The sequence below is a fragment of the Stylophora pistillata genome, chromosome 1 (genome assembly GCF_964205215.1).
Source record: "Stylophora pistillata chromosome 1, jaStyPist1.2, whole genome shotgun sequence".
NCBI classification, from domain to species: domain Eukaryota; kingdom Metazoa; phylum Cnidaria; class Anthozoa; order Scleractinia; family Pocilloporidae; genus Stylophora; species Stylophora pistillata.
The window spans coordinates 60282230-60299412 of NC_142519.1; the positions used below are offsets into that span (position 1 = coordinate 60282230).

The window sequence follows — 17183 nt, forward strand, 5'->3', positions numbered from 1 at the left end:
TGCATTTTAATTATTTATTCAGAAACCAAAGAGAAAACAGGGTTCATGGAGATTATTTGGTTTGTATCAGTTATTTGTTGAATAACAATTTACAATTATACCTTACGATATGCTTTAAATGCTGTTTTTCATTGTTTTCATTTTGTGAGATGGTTTTGAAATGTATATGAATAAGATAAATCAGTTTTATAAAAAAAACAGCTTTCAGATTTCTCCTGTGGGTATTGAGAAATTCAGTTTAGACAGCTATACAAATTTTGGCAGTGTTTCATCAAACTTAGGGGAAAACTAACCTTTATTAATTTTGGGAAAATGTATCTAGATTGCAAGATGAAATTTTTGTTTGGTCAGCTTGCAGTATGTTAGGAGAATTATTAGAAGAAAACCACTGAATCCTACAGCACAAAGTTATTTTTCCAGCCTCTTCCTGAGATTTTTACTGAAAGGTCCCCACCAACAAATTTTATTTTCATCAAACTTTGATTAAAAATCAAAAATTAAAAAGAAAGAAAGCCACACATATACAACGAAACTTTATAGCTGTTTATCTTTCTCTGTTGCCACTAGGTAAACATCAATCAATTTTCCACATTTCATATTGGCGTTCTTTATTGAAATTTTTCTTTAGTTCCCATATTGCAATTTTAGTAATTTATACTTGGATATACAAGGACAGACTTGAAAAGTCTATCTAGATAACTTAACGGTTCGAAATATGCAGAAAAAATCTGATATCTTAAAGAAAGTAATTTTGGAATTTGATTCTGTTTTGTTTAAGGAAAAACTTAATATGTAATTGTCACCCTGATTCGTCGAAATGTTAATTGAAATAAAGCTAATGCAGGCATCACCTGTACTTAATTCGACTTCCTTCTTATAAATTTATTTTTTGATATCTGCGCTTCAGATGGCAACCTACGGCTGATCGAGATAGGTAATTTAACTTATTTATTTTTTAGTGTATTGAGCACAGGAGAAAAAAAAACTTGATAACTTGAGAAAAACGGTAGAATCTGTTTTGTATGTCATTGATCGCAATGGGAACTTTTCCGGATGGCATTTAGATCCATTGATAGCCATACAGTTCTAAATGAACGAGCGGTCAAATGAATATATTCAAATTTTCACATATACGATAAATTCTCCGACTGAAAGTTCAGATCGAACTATTCGTCTTTTTATTTCCAGGTGATCATTTACATCAGCTAATAGGACGCTTTGATATTGGTGAAAATATCTCTCTTTTACTACTGTTGCCAGTATATTTTTCCACAGTGAATTTTTATGTTATAGAAGAAGTTGATCGTAGCTTGATAGTCCTTGTAACTTGTACTTTGAACTAGTAATTATTGGTAAACTTGCTGTACTTCGGAATTTTTCGTATGTCTTACGGAGACGTTTGAAGCCTTCTTATCGACAGCACTCTAGGGGAAGACGGCAAGAGTTATCAGTGAAGCGGAACCCTATTAAAATTCTAAATGATACCAAGTTTATCTACTCGGTCTTTTACGGCGTCTGTAGCCATGATTATTGAGTTATTCAATTGTGTTTATCGCTTTCATTTTGTCTATGTTTTGTTCTGGTGGAGCGTCATCTCATGATTTAACTCCATTTCGTTCTGACATTTTAAAGCGGTAGTGAACACAATTTAAAGACTGTTTATTTTCTTGACATATACAAAAATCGGCAGTAAATTAGAAGCTCCCAGACGTCTGCCTAATACAGATTGGGAAGAAGAGAAAAGGACTCGAATTTATTGTTCGCAAAACATGTTTCAGTAGCATGCTGTGAACACAGGGAGACAAAGCTGGTACGAATGTTTTCCCTTTGGTTAAGGTGTCTAGTTGTTATGGGGTCTGCTTGATACAGTTAACTGTTTTCAACACCGCCTGACTTGATTCAGAGCATGATCTATGGAACAGTGTTACGTTCGTAAGATTATTATTTTCACCTAAGATATCATCCACTCACATGTAAACTTACCACCTTATGCAAATTCATGGTAGTGAAAAACAAATTCGCGCAAATTATTTCTAGAAGTATTAATTACATCGCAATCGGGAGTGACAGTTTCATCTTCTTTGGCGAGTATCTATGAGCCGCTTTCATCAACATGATGTGTTATGGAGAAAAAGCGATTGTAATTTTTTACTATGTTTTATCTCGATCAGATTTACATTTTAACGAGTTCGCTGGACTAACGTCCTTTCCAAGCCACACCGGTGAAGCTTTGCGAAAAAAACTTTAACGTCAGAGATCTATGTATTTTTTGGCGGGATAATCCAACCCATATTCTGCGCAAGCCCTAAGGATGTATTTTTGCACATCTGCCACCAGTGATCACTGTGGAGAGAGCGGAAACAAATTATCCGTTCCAGATGCTGAGGGAAAACTTTTGTTAAGTTTTCAGAGAGAAAAGGCAATTATTAAAGTTGTATCTTATAATGTGAAAAGGGTCAAAATGGACAGCATTCGCACTGGGTATTTAAGTTAGATTGAGGTTGGCGCAGATACACGAACCGTACCTTTTCGTCGCAATGATCGCCCGGTATATTTTAAGCGCAGGGGTATAACGTAGGCGCGTTTCATTGTTAACATGCAACACAGCTTCCTCACTTTGTGATAATTGAAAAAAAGTATCAGATAAAATTTAATCGAGCCTGGAAAGTAAGACCGGGGGACCGATGACTATTTATCGACTTAGCCGCCGGGGGAGGGGGGGGGGCAATCGGACGAGGATTTTGGTTGTGTCACGCGCTAAATACAACTAATCTCCTAAGTAGGCCCTGTGCTATTCTTTCGACCACCCCTCCCTTCTTAAGCAGTCAATTGACAGTCAATTAATGCTTTCCCCTTTATATTCTATTGGAGACAACTCAACCCCCCCTATTCCCCCTGTAGACCATGAGACTCCCCCACCTCCCCCCCCCAAAAAAAATCCTTGGACCCCCTTTGCCGATAAATGTGCACTGGTCCTTCAGAAAATATATGTTACCGCCGCCTTTCATTCTCGGTGAGTTTTATACACGCATATTAAGGCATCGCACTGAGTATTTTATTACGAACTGATACATCAACAGAGCGCTGTAAACGGCCAAGCCAAAGATTTGCACTGGCGAAAATCGTTGTTACGTTAACTTTGGTTTTTGCTGCAGAGGGTCATGCAGAAATTTATTCACAATATCAGCGCTGGGTAAATGATTTCAAGGGATAAACTTTATCCAGCACTTTTGTTTCGGGATTATCTGTAACACTCATTCCAATTTAAAACCTCTTTTAACAGCAACAAGCGTACAGCTATACGTTTAAACATAATGGCTCTATTTCCTTCCCTTCTCACATCACAAATCGAGTGTTTTTAACTCCCCAGTTTGTTAATTTTCTTTTCGTGCTTTCGACTTGATCAACAGGAACTTATTTTGGTTTGAGACAAAGAAGACAAAACACTATTACCCGAGCCCTTCGTTAAGTTTTGTTTATTTTCCACAATACATTTGAGTAGTCAATTGTGTTTTCCTTGATACCGCCTTTGTATCCTGTCATTTAACAAACTCATGCTGAAATACTTTGCCAGAATTAAATTATTTCCAACAATTTTCTTCCCGACAATGATGCCCCAAAAAATCAACAATGATACGTCAGTAATGAGTCGCTATTACGATGCAGCCGAAAACTGCCTTTAAATGAAAAGGAAATTTTCACAGTTTGCTAGGGTTCAAAATTTAAAGAACACGAAACGAAGAAGGTGAGAAAAATTTTAAAAGAGACTAAATATACGTAATGATGTGTATAGACATATGGTTAACAATAGACAAACTGAAAAAATACATTTTAAAGATGTGCGAACTTTGACGCTTCTTCTTAACAGCGGCTATTTATTCAGGAGTTATTCTGTTAGATAAGTTATCATTAAGTTGTTTAGGAGCCTTATCAGCGACTGGTAATCGAAAATAAATGCGATTAACGCATTGACGCACAACATGAAGATTTCTGGTCACGTTACGAAACAAATTATCGAGACAAAAATATATGAACACGCGCACGTTAGTTGAAGGGAACCCTTCAAGATATTTTATACGCACGCGAGAACTCTCTATTGAAGTTGAATAACTGAGAGGACCAAAAACAAAAGTAATTTTATGAGAAGGTTGCAGGATGACTTGGGATGAATAAGTGAAAGAGGTCTTACGATGGATTATAAATGACGAACGTAGGCTTGATTTTGTATGATGCTCATTAAATTAAAAATCAATTCCCTTGTTTTTTAAGATAATTTTGCTTCGACACATGATAACCGAAAAAATCGAAGAAAATTTTTCACCATCACTAAGACCGAATTTGCTGAATCAGTTCAACGAGTTTTGTTAACAGCCTTCCATTTTATGCTCCTTTTCATCAAATTTATCCAAAAGCAATGCAAAAAAAAAAAAAAAAAAAAAAAAAAAAAATTCACGAGGCTCCCCTTTCCTGCCATTTAGTCTTTAGTCGTTTGATGACTGGGGTGGGGAGGGGGGGGGGGAGATTTTTTCCAGCGCTGTCCTTGACTTTCTTAGCCCAGCATCTTTTTGTAGCGTGTTTTCCATGACTAAGACAAGAGTAGAAAAGACTTTTCAAGAGTGTCAAGCTCTAGAACTTGGCTAATCTGATTCTATACTTGAACAACGGCAACAACGTTATTTGTTTGCAAGAAAGGAAGCAAAAGTTTTAAAAACGTGGAAGTTTCAAAAAAGCTCTATCGGTCACGAAGGCGTTATTTATCTTTTTTCTGTTTAACCACAAAATTGGTATTTTATCGACTTAATCATTAAATAAATAGTCTGGACATATATGATAAAAGCTGTTTTGCGTGAAAATAGTTAAAAACCTTGATAGAGATTTATTAATATTGAAGATATTATCTTTTTGAAAAACATGAACTTACCGAGATTGAAAGCTAGCTGGCCGGGCAGCAAGTTAGATTTTTCTGATCTGGTAACACGTTTAAATTGCTGAACTGATATCCTTTCAAACTTTCCTGAGAAATGCATTGCGCAAAAAGATTTGAATTGATTTTGCGTTTCATTAGCCCTAGCAATCATAAAATGTGTACGATGTATTATTTTCGCTTTCAGGTCTAAATCTTAAGATGTCAGTTCTTCTTGCAAATTTCCTTTTTTACAGTAAAAAATCTCTAAGTCATACGTTCATGCCCTGAAGTTTTCTTTCTGAAATTCTGTTGTCATTATTCACTGATATTACCGTAGGCTTAGCCAATGAAATCAACGATTGTCACTAATCATGGTCGTTTGACTGTTAATTGACAGCTCTTATTTTTTCGGAGTCAACATCGCTTTTTCCATCTCAACAGCCATTAACGAAATGGATCTAAACCTTGCAGTAATTGAAAATAATTTGTATTGTGCATCTTAATTTTCGAAAATTAAATTACTGTTGTCATTACATTATCAAATGTATTTCCGTAAGAGAAGTGCGTGTCAGCCATTGAACTGAAATCGAGGAAGCTAATCAACCAACTATAAAGCACACTAAAGAAAGGTAACGTTGATAACATTTTTCGTCTGGGAAAAGAATTTTTCCACCTCGTTCTGAGGTTTTCGTGTGAAGCGCGGTTACCCACGCGTCGGGACATTCATGAACTTCATATTATCTTGTCTACTTTTAAGAACCAATTTGTTGTTTTGTCGCATAATCCATCTGCACAGTAATTCATTGACACTTACCTAAATTGATTCCTCTTCGCGGAAGAAGAGTTATTTTTTACAGATATTGGTCCTCTAGTCTTCTGAACTTGGCCTGTACAGCCCCTGCTGTTAATTAAGATGCAGGATTAAAACTTATGGAAATCACGTACGGCTGCGATCGTTTCCAGACTAGACGTCTAGCTGCGTGAACTCGGGCTTTTTAAGAAAATATTGATAAATTCCGACTTGCTCGATTCTTGAATTGAATTATCCTTTGATATACCCTCACAGAACAATTCAACAAATACTTCTGCTCGTGTTGTGTAACTTTGTTTAATCTTACCCTCTTCGTATTAAGCTTACAAACATTCTTTGTAACTCTTCTAAACTTCACGCATAAAGATGTAGCCAAGAGGACTTCGGTATGCTTGGACGAATACGCTCATAAATAAATTCCTTCAGTTTTCTGCCCTTTCTTCTAAGACGTTTCTGGTATTCTACTGGCTTCTCGATCACGTCTAAATACACGTTTGTGTTTACATGTAAACATGATCATGAGATAGCTCGTTTGATATAGCAGGTTTCGCTTGATATTCCTCGATAGAATTAAGGTTCTCTCGTAAAGAATCGTTCGCAGATTGATCTCTCGTAAAGTTCGCGGACCGACCCGTTCCCAAAACGCTCCATAAGCTTTAGTGTGGGTCTACCGCGAACGGTGTGTGACTTTGTATGTATATTGAGCGTAATAGCCATCGAATTTCTTTCGCGAACATCAAGTAAGGAATTGTTTCACGAAGGCAGCCATTGCTCACTATGCGCTCTACAATTCGTTCTACTCATACGCTTACACTTCACTCATACGCTATAGTGGAGCTGCGTTTTGTGACTGAAAGCAAAAAAAAATAATATAAAACGAAGCCGAATTTATACCTCGGGCGTTTTTTTTGGAAAGCCAGAGTAAAAAGGTGAGGCCAGCTTTTTGATACACTTCCTGCTGGTTGTAATGAGTTTGCGGCACACTTCAGTGCTCTGCGGGTGACGCTAACGAAGATATTTTGGCGTCGTTCCAGTATCAATATGCTCCGCCAGTAAGAAATCTAATAGTTTTGTCACCTAACTCAGTTGTCTGGTACACTTGGAATCGCACATATCTCTTAGGGAATTGAATAGAAACTCAAGATGCATAACATTCCGTGTGACTATTATCAATGAATATCTGCATCATTCTATTATGATATTGCACAGCTGAGACTTGAAGTAAGTGTAATATTCCATCTCTTGGAATAGCTCTCTTTAATCTTTTCTCTCGGTATTCTTTTGATGATATTTTAAAGGGGAATGCACAGTAAGGCTGGTATCCACAGTTATCATTTTTCTTAAATTCGTGTGAGGAAAATAAAAACAAGTAAATTTTTCGGGAGCATAAACTCCAACTTATTTTTATCTTCTTGTTTCAATTCAAACTTTTTATTCAATCATGATCCGCAGTAATTTATCAAACCAGTTCAAAAAGCGAATGCTAGTTCGAAGATAAGCCTTTTCCAACGTAAATTAACTGCTGTATAGCCGCTACAAAAAAAAATTATCGATGATATTTTGCATTTTGCATGCAGTTATTAATTATGAATTGCAGCTTTGCGCCCTGCGGGAAAACACTCTATTTTTTTTTTTTGCGGGAAATTAGAGATAAAAAATGAGAGAATATCCCTCGTCAGCTGTTGCAAATAATTTCTATAGTTCTTTCTAGTTTTCCGAAAAGTTTTATTGAATGATATTTAAATAGCAGCTTAAAATGGCGATCGACTTCTGTTGTTGTTCTTCAATAGCGACTTTTCTTTTCATCTGAACACGTACGCGAGAATCATTGCGCCACAAGTCCGAAATCAGTTTATGAATTTGAAATTTTTAGAAGTCACGTCCCACGCGGAGTCCAAAATTAATATAAAAATTTGTTATCATTTCAAGTGAATACCGAGGGTTAACAGAAATTAAAAACATTTCTTCTTCATATTGAACAAGTTAAGAGCTCACCTCGGCAAGTTTCTTTCACCTGGAGAGTTAAGTTTGACTGATATGAAAAATTCATAAATTCGCGGTAAGTGTTTAAGAAAAGCAATTTCTAACAATTTCAGATTCAATGAAACCCTCCAAAGTATTAAAATATAAATTTATCGAACAACAGAAACATCTCTTTAAGAGACAATATCTTTAATTTGTTTTATCATAACAGTTGTTTAAAATCACCTCCCGATCCCTGTGACTCTTTTGAATCTTTCACACTCGTTAGTTTTACAAAATTAAACGAAACATTTTAAATCGTTGGTAGAAAAGGTTTTTAACTTAAAAAGTTGATTGACACAAGATTTGAGACCCAGAGGAGACACTCGGAAGGCTTGGGGTCTAACATAGCTTACAGGAATGCGCATCTAGAGGACTAAGTTCGAGCCAGGATCTATACTTCGTGTTGGGTTCTTTGTCGATGCACATACTCCGGCATAGTGCCTCTCTTTGCACGGGAGTATAAAACAGAAATAGCTGGCAATAATCTGTCGAAATTTTAGGGGAGTTTCTGCTGTGGTTTAGCCCTCGTCTAGCCACTAATACTACGGAAACCGTAGGGCACACAGTGCACAAGCGGTTTACCTATAATGCTCCAGTGCCGTAAAATATCGTCTCAGCCTGCTATGGATTAATACTTAAAACTGACGTCTCCAAAACAAACTATGAAACCAAACTGCTTTTAATACTGACTGAAACATAACTTCATATTGCGCATGCTACTGTTTACAAAACCTAACTCTAACACTCACCCTAAACCCTGGTTCTCGTGGCTTCTAATTTGCATTTATAATACAAAGGTTAGATCCACCAGGGGGTTTATTTTGAATTGAATTCTGAGACTGACTTCGAATCACACACGCAAGGAAGGCCTATTTAATCACGACAAAAATGAAGTTGTAGCCTTTTCTTACCACTGCTTAAACGGCCCACTCTCCTTTATTTATTTTCTAACTGTTCGCCAAATAGAGTTATTATTCTGTGCATGTATTTCAACAAGTATATCGTTGCTTCCGAGTCAACCGCACACGTATGAAGACGTTTGGCAATGTAAATATCGAAATCACATTATACGTGACAGTAGCCAACTCGAAAGCTATGCTACTTTGGTCACTGTGCACATTTTACTTTTGATTATTGATGTAATTTACTGTTTTTTTTATATATTCTGACTTTTATAATCTGTAGCAACCTCTTGAAATAGTGCGAATAAAGAGTTTCCTTCCTTTCCTGATGACACTGCACTTTGAACAAAGCATTATGTTTTCTGACGCCCAATATTTTCAGCGGGTTTTATCAGTTTTAAGTAATCAGTGGTATGATCCATTTTTCCTATAGAAATGATATTTATGAAGGTTTGATCAATGTGAATCTTTACAGTAACAGCTTCATCTCATGTGGTGCAAACTGTGTCTTAAAGAGGCCAGTGGTTATTAATTTCCCTTATCACAGCACGTAACTAAGGAGATGATCACTAATTCAAACGCAGATTCGGAAGCAAATCTCCAGACAAGTTTTTTTGTTTGGACTGCAAGTAGCATAGCACACGAAGAAAGGTTATTATTCTCAAACCTTCACCCAGGCTTAGGAGCTTACTTAATATATTTGTCATATTATAACTTTAACAAACAATTAAGCTCCTACATCCAGGGAGGTTTTTTTAATCATTCAACTTTCACGTTGAACAAATATAAAAGCATTTTTGAAAGTTTCTTATAAGATTTCGCGGACGCGTAATTGATTTGTCCAATCAGAGAGAGAAATGTCCTATGAACGTTTTGGGGTTGCCTAGTAACCTAATGTTGCCAAGAAACGCGTTCGATCAGATTACTGAGTGAAACTGAAGTGCCTTTAGTCCTGTTGATTGTTCTTTTCAGCTGACATTACTAATTAAGGTAGAAATCATAAATGATCAAGCAACTCCGGAAAAAAAAAAAGATATTTGTCGTGCAAAACAGGAAAGCTTCCCTGGGATAAGGAAATCACTTTTGTAGCAGACAAATTTGACAAACTTGCAACTGTCTCAATGGTAATAAGTTTTTCCCATCTGTTAAGAAGTCGCCACCAATCAAATGCAAATAGACGGTATTTATTCACTATTTCCTGAGTGATCTATCCATTAATTAAATTGAAAATTTGGACCTTTTGCGCCAAAAATATAAACATGTTTGCATGGCCCGAGTTGGACATTGTAAATCACCTTCTACACCAGGTTCAATTTTCAAAAGATCCATTTATTTGGTACGTCAAAGCTGTCCGAAAAGGATGAGATAAATCGAACGTCAGAGTTCTTTTGCAATTAGTTAGCGTTGTGCTGTTAGGATTTGGCAAGACAATCGGGCTCACACGTTTTCACCATACAAGGCTACGATAGCTGAGTAAGTTGATTTTTAATTTTGTCTGATTACAGTATTTTTGGCAGCGAAGAGGGAAAATAAGAAGGGACATTATCAGGTCGAAGAGATAATTTGTTCCATCCTTATTTTATTCCCGTCTTCCCTCGTTTGCCCTGCAGATCGTTTTTATGAGCGGATAAATCCGTCTGAAAAAGATTTTCACCGCCGCCAAATCACACTCGAATAATCTTAATAACTCGCAATCTACTGTAAAGTAGGCACGTCCGCTTTAGGATCTCTATGATTTATTAAAAATCTTGCAAAGCAACTCCTTTCGAATGTGTACATAGCGCTTATCACTTTTCAAGTTCGAGCGCGCTGATTTGCATTTGTTGAGACCTTTACCATTTAAATGGCGAATGAAACGTCTTGGAAGAAGTTTCTCTTCCCAGAGAGGGATTTTGATGGCGCGGTGAGGAAATGAAGAGTTTAGTCAAAGACATTTTTTCGGGTTAATCAATTTTCTCCGGTTTTGCATGATATTAATCACCTGCAGTAAAGTGGATGTGACCGGATAAGCTCGTCAATTTCATATACATTTCAACTCAGTGTCAAGCCGGTTACGAATGTCAAACAGCTCCAATTTATGTCGCTGGGTCAGGTACAATATTAAAAATAAAGAAAGTTAGGGACTAGTTTATATTCCGACCAATTTTTTTTTTTATAGCAAGTGACCGCTATTCTTGGCCCTTAAGCACGTTGGAAATATTTAATCATTACTTTCCCCACAACCGGGCCACTTGAGCTTTAAATTTTAAATCTAGGCTGTCGAGCAACAGGATAATTTAGAATTTGAGCTGATCATGTGGGGTCCTATGTTAGCCAAGAAAATTTAGTCACATTACTTTGGTAGCTCAAGATGAACTATACTAGCTGTTCAAATTTGTTGCTATGAAAAGCTTCTAAATTTGTATTTTTCAAAACATGATAAGTTTTTCTATTTCAACCGTTTCCTAATGGGCAACTACCTTTTTTTTTATTTTACTAATGCCGTTTTCAATATTTCCTATCTCCTCTCAGTAGACATTATTATTCGCAAGACCCCACTTGATCCCTTAATTAAAAAAATCATCTCCCGCCTAGCATGATAGTAGAGTTTCATACTGTATATACCCTTAAATTGTTTAGCGGGATCACTTCTTAAAAATAGCTGTTATTGATTGTGTTAGGCCAGTCTCTCTTTAGCAGGCCTTTGGAACTGACCCTTTGTTTATTGTCTCATTGAAAGTTTTTCCTTTTAGTTTCATCACGATTTTGGAATCAAAGTTTCTTGTGGGTCTGTATTGATCACTATTTGCGGCAAACAGGGGATAAATTGTTTGGTGGAAATAGATTTTCTTACCGTTTTATAAAGACAGGTTTAAAAATTGAAAAGACTACTGGCGGGCTAAGATTTATTGTTTAGCGATGATGAATTTCAGAAGTTACATGTATTGATTATCTTATTTTTGCTCGATTTGAGGGAAAGCAAAACACCCACAAACTGGTGTTGAACCACCTTGAGGCCGATTTCATAGTCGAACTTTTCCGGCGTTTGACCTATAAATTCCATGTTACCCGCAGGCTTGAGGGCAGACATTTTGTCATAGGTAGGAATTTAAGCCTAGTTTTACAGAAGCACCCAAGGATACGCGGCCACTCTTTGAAGTCGTACCTTAACAAGTGACGCGGTTTCCCGAAGCATTCTACGCATGCTATGTTAATTTCCTTTTATCCTGCGGGCCTCTGTTTCTTAGATTTGACCCTCTTCCGTCAATTTTGCGCCTGCCACATGTTAGACAAATGTTGGCATTGCGTGCTTGTATCTGCCCACCAGGCCACACTCACTCATCGAGTAGCCATGCATTGACTCTTGGACAATTCGCTCGACAAAGAAGATCGATTAACTATCTCAGCACATTGTAGAAAACGTGTTAAATACAGGTCTGGATCGACGTCATCATTGAGAAATGGTTTTTCATGGCTGGGTTTAGACAATATTTCAATTCAGTGTAAACTTTTTAAGTCGTGTGGTCTCTTGTAAATAAAACTGAGGGACAATTGACGGATGAACTGTTCACGGTAAAAGTTAGCATCGTATACACCGACTCCGCCGACAAGGATTTGTCAGACTTGTAATCAATTCTCCCGACAATTAGTGAAAATGGCGAAAAGTGAGTTTTATAATCATTTTTGTTATAAAAAACTTGGTTCTGTTTGTAGTATTTTGTTGTTTTGAATTGAAGAAATACTGTGGTCTGCTATAAAAGAACATTTATTATCGTGAACACATGTCGTGCAGTTGGGAGTACAAGACGTTCGCTTTTCGTACCCCGAGGCTCATTTAGGCAAAGATTTAGCAAGATCATCCTCTGAGATGCTACGGTGGAGATTTTTACTAAAAACTGACTATTTCGGGAACTGTTGTCACAATAGCACACTCGAAAACGATACCAATGTGGTCATTTCACTCATTACGCTCATCAAGAACAGAATATTGAAACTCATAAGAAAATGTAAGTTATCGATCAACCAGATTTATACCATCCCTGTCTATTTTCAGCGATGCTAATTAGTGAAAGTCGTACCTACTTATTTTGACACTCATTCTTAAATATTGTTTACTAGCCAGAAATCGCGCCAATCAACATTTGATGCGGAATTCGTTAGTAAAGTGGAAAGAATTAGTGGTTCGAACACTATCCAGGAAATGGCAAGGATTGCGGGCTTCTGCAAATGTTTTCGTACTCGCGGCATCTAAATAACTGTCAAACTTGAGTCAACTGTCACAGCGGTGGACATATATTTTAGATTGGACTACTCTAGAAACGACTATTTTCTCTCAATTAGGTGGCAGTCAATACTTGTCTTTTGTAGGAGGCTTTTGTATACTCCCTTCCAACCGTGTTTATCTTTAGGCGTTACAATTACCCAAGGGATTTCTGTTGCTATACCGTCGGATGGGGTTGTTATTTTACCAGCATTCAAAACTCTTTGTCCAGATTTGGGCTTTTTGTTTACATAGACCATTACAACAAATCAGCCAGGGATTAAACCGAGCCGCTCAATCGATCAGAAAAAAGGCTATTGTGAAGTCCATCTAGCAATATTGTGCGCATTTTGGTGCCAGTTTGGTGCCGCTGCCGACAAAACGTCATAGAAAATAACTTGAAGTACATTTGATGACAAAAGAACGACATTAGTGAAAACTGCTTTTCAAACCTTTGTCGGAAGCCTCGTTGGAGCAGCTGGTACAAAAAAATCCGAATAATAAGCTTTAAGTGAACGTGATTGTTATCCAGTAATCACAAAGAAAAATTTGCATCGGACCTGTACATTTTCTATTGTGTCAATAAACAGTCAGGGATAGTCTGAGACACGTTCTTCTCTGAAATTCATTGCGTTCAGGTATGTTCGTTGTCCATTATACACTATATTCGCTTGGTTTGTTTGGGTTTATCATTTGCGAGGATTTCTTTGCTGCGACAAAAAATTCTGGAGCTCTGATTTTGGATGTTGTTTGCCTTAAATTGTAACGACTGTTAGCTATAAACACGAAGTAATATGGGCTTTAAACTCTTCTTTAAGACCCTGACTTCGCGTTGCTAGGCCGGTGCTAAAAAACTTTATCCACGAATTGGCTTTTCAATACGACGAGCCATAAACGGTGAATTTGAAAAGCAGCTGTGTACCATTAAAGGGATAAATTTCTTTTCATTCTCTACTCAATTGACAGTCATACAACACCGGTGGAACAAAGGCCGGGTTTGAAATTCCTTGGGCCGAAATGAAAATGATCGCAAATTTGTTTTTCGAAACTCGTCACTTCTAAACAAGGATGCGATGGTGAGGTAATATAAATTGTGTCCATAATGATGTTTTCCTATTTTGATTTCACTACATTTCGCTTCTAGTTTTGAAATTGCTATTTGAGAGGCCCAATTTATGAATGTATTTCCCGACAAACGCACGTTCCCAAATCACGATTGGAGGTCGTTACAGCGAGATAGGTGTAATTCTATATACCTTCTCGAAAACCACTTCACAGTTTAGTTTCCCAACCTCCAGCTTTATGTCGGGTTTGTATATTAGAATATTTCGACAGAAATTTGAATTGGATTGGAGGTAGGTGTAAAACTATTTGAATTTCACGCAAATTTTATTGACTAATGCTCGATTATTTCAATCTTAGTTCACTCGAGAAAAAGCACAAAAAGCACTTAACCTGTGGAAAGGAAGCACGCATCCCATTTCCTCTGACGTGCAGCGGAACATTATAGAGGAAACTGGCCTCTGCATGTTTTTCAGTTGAGCTGGAATCGTATTTAAAAAGGAACCCGTCTTGAAGGATATTCAGTTCTGTGGTTCGTCTTAGGTGCACGATTCGATTGCTTGGGTCGTCTTCAGCAAAGTACGTCTTTAACTGGGTAAGCGCAATACTATACATTAACTGATGTTACGTTCCATGCTTATCATCTGTATCTAAGGCGTGGAATGTCGTGAAGACTTTTTGAAACCCGACCAGGTAGAAAGGTATTTTTCACTTCAGAAACGTTGACGGATGAGAGAAATTCGTAGATCCCTCCTGGGAGCATTTATCAAAACATCAACGGATTAGTAAAGTCAGTGTTGAAACATTCCAGAAAAAATTTGCAGCAGCTTATTTTAACCTGTTAAGACATCAAAAAGCGTGGTGACTTCGTGAACTGCTTTAAAAACTTCAAGACGCATTCTGAAAGCATCGTGGAGGCATCTTAAAATAGAAATGGGAGACACAGTTAATATGACAACGTCATCACCGAACCACATTGAGACTCATCAGAAATCTATCCTAGACACTCCTGAGGGTAAAGCGCAGCTTTCTATATACGTGCTCACGTTTCTGTTGGGTTCTTTTGGGAATGTCCTCGTATTGCTGGTGGTTCGAAGCAAAAAACATCGAACCGTCAACGATCTGTTTATTGTGAATCTGGCCATCTCGGACCTTTTGTTGATCGTATTTCTACCAGTTTACTCGGCGAAAATTCTGGTACGATTTCACCACAGCACGGCATTCTGCAAGACTGTTTTTCCCATCGCTACCATGACGTTTTTTGTGAGTATATTCACACTGACATCCATGGCGATCCATCGCTGCTATGTCATCACAAACCCTTTTAAGCCCGAAATGCGAAAATGGAAGATCATAGCTTGGTTGGTTGGCGTGTGGGTTGCGTCCTTCATAGCTGTTCTTCCTCTCATGCTAGCCATCGAGGGGGAACTACCTGGAAAAACTGAATGCTCCGAATGTTGGCATTCCAATGCCCACAGGAAAGCTTACACGGCATGCTTGTTCGTGTTGCAGTATTCTCTTCCTTTGGCCATCATCACTGCAGCGTACATACGGATAGCAGTGGATCTGCTCAAATCAAGCACACAGAGATTTGGACCAGGGAAAAGTCTTAATAACAATCGGCGTGATGGTAAGACATTGTCACGTCTCGCCTGCAAAGAAGATATCCAGGTATTAAAAACCGTAGCTGTGATCGTGTTAGTGTTTGCAATTTGTTTGTTACCTCTTCAGGTCAGGTGGATGATGATAGACTTTGGTGGGGAAACCCAAAAGCGCAGCGCCATTCAAGTGTTTGAAAAATTCGACGTCCTTCTCTCAATATTTCACAGCTGCCTTAATCCTCTGGTTTATGGGACCCTTACGAGGCGTTTCAGAAGAGGCTACATCAGATACCTGGTGTGCCTGTGTCCCTATTTAAGAGATCGTATACCCAATGCAACTGCGAGTACTATGGTGTATCATTATCAGGACTGTAACTCACCCACCAACCAGAATGGTTTAGCTACGGATCATGCTGAAAAGACACCTCTTGCACGAGAAAACCCTGAACAGGAAATGAAAAACACTGCAGTGTAACTTGCCTCTTCCACATCCAATCAGGATACCGCCCCATAACTGCCAGGCTAGAAAAACTACTAATGAATAAAGGCTGATAGTTTCGAAAGAAACTGTTTGGGGCTGCGTCGGTGGGTGTAACGAAATAATTTGGATATATCAACAAAGTTGAAATGGCAAATTGGCCACCGTAACGATTACAAAAGCTGACGTTTCGAGCGCTAGCCCTTCGTCGGAGCGAAAAACTACTGTCAAAGGAAGCACTCTTCTCGGAGACCAAGTTATTTGAAACGTTTTCCGTAGGGATCCCTCTCTAGAGACTTGATCTATTCGACAAACAGGCCTATAAGAAATCCTGGCATAGATGGTCTTCTTTGTGCCGCAGTTTCAATTCTCGAACAGTTCCTTGCTGTTATTGCAATAGTAAATTACATGGCTTACACTTTCCTTTTTCGGTAACATTCTGCGGAAGATTTCTCATGGCCATGGGAGCACTATCGAGAAAAGGGGCCATGATATCTTAAATCTTTAGCAAGAGTTACTTCTTTTCGGTCCCCTAAAAGCTTTGCTTGTGTGAAATTATCGAGAAAACTGAGGAAGTTTTTATTTTTATACTTTTATTTTTTGCAAAAGCATTTTGCTTTTATATTTTTTAAGGTAATTCACCATAATTTTCTCAGGCTTTGTTAGTTAAGGGTAATTTTTTTCAAAAATTGTTCTGTTTTAATTGTTTTCAATCTTATTTCAATATGGTTTTTAATTCAGATGTTTGACATTATTTGTCTGGCAACTGAGAAGATAATCCTAAGCATTTTTCCATGCATATATGACACCCCTAAAGCTCAGATATAAGAGATTTGGAAACTTTCTTTATGAGTGGTGTATGCTCAAGTCATCTCCAATAATACGGAATAGACATGTTTGACTATAATTAGAGAGAACTGATATTTTTAAATTAGAGGAGGAATTTAGTCTTAATTTGATACCCTATCACCCTCACACGGGTCAGCAAGGATAACACAAGCCACCTTGAGCAGAAAAAAAGAGTAAACTGTAATATCATATCTTAAAGTGTACAAGGGCAATTACCATGATTAACAAAATATATTTTAAAATCGAGTTTGCTTCTGAGCAAACAATCGAATTAGCCAGCGACATTTTGTAATAAATTTCTTTTATACA

The 17183-nt window shown here is 37.6% G+C and overlaps 1 protein-coding gene across 10 annotated transcripts; it reads left to right on the forward strand.

Moving 5' to 3' along the window:
• The first annotated feature begins 24 nt into the window (after positions 1-24).
• On the forward strand, positions 25-17183 carry LOC111342123 (neuropeptide FF receptor 1). 10 transcript variants are annotated; one of them, XM_088726980.1, is made up of 3 exons: positions 9524-10117; positions 14307-15576; positions 15678-15810. In XM_088726980.1, exons 2-3 carry the CDS (start codon positions 14880-14882, stop codon positions 15740-15742), a joined length of 762 nt encoding a protein of 253 aa, XP_088583106.1. In that variant the 5' UTR covers positions 9524-10117; positions 14307-14879; the 3' UTR covers positions 15743-15810. The 10 variants fall into 10 exon arrangements, with proteins under 10 accessions (XP_088583084.1, XP_022804904.1, XP_088583076.1 ...); XM_088726958.1 differs by lacking the exon at positions 9524-10117 and adding an exon at positions 25-59 and having other exon boundaries at positions 14307-17183; XM_022949169.2 differs by lacking the exon at positions 9524-10117 and adding an exon at positions 66-934 and having other exon boundaries at positions 14307-17183.

Excerpts from the sequence above, each read along its gene's own strand:
- LOC111342123 (XM_088726958.1), top strand. The coding sequence starts at position 14,880 with ATGGGAGACACAGTTAATATGACAACGTCATCACCGAACCACATTGAG.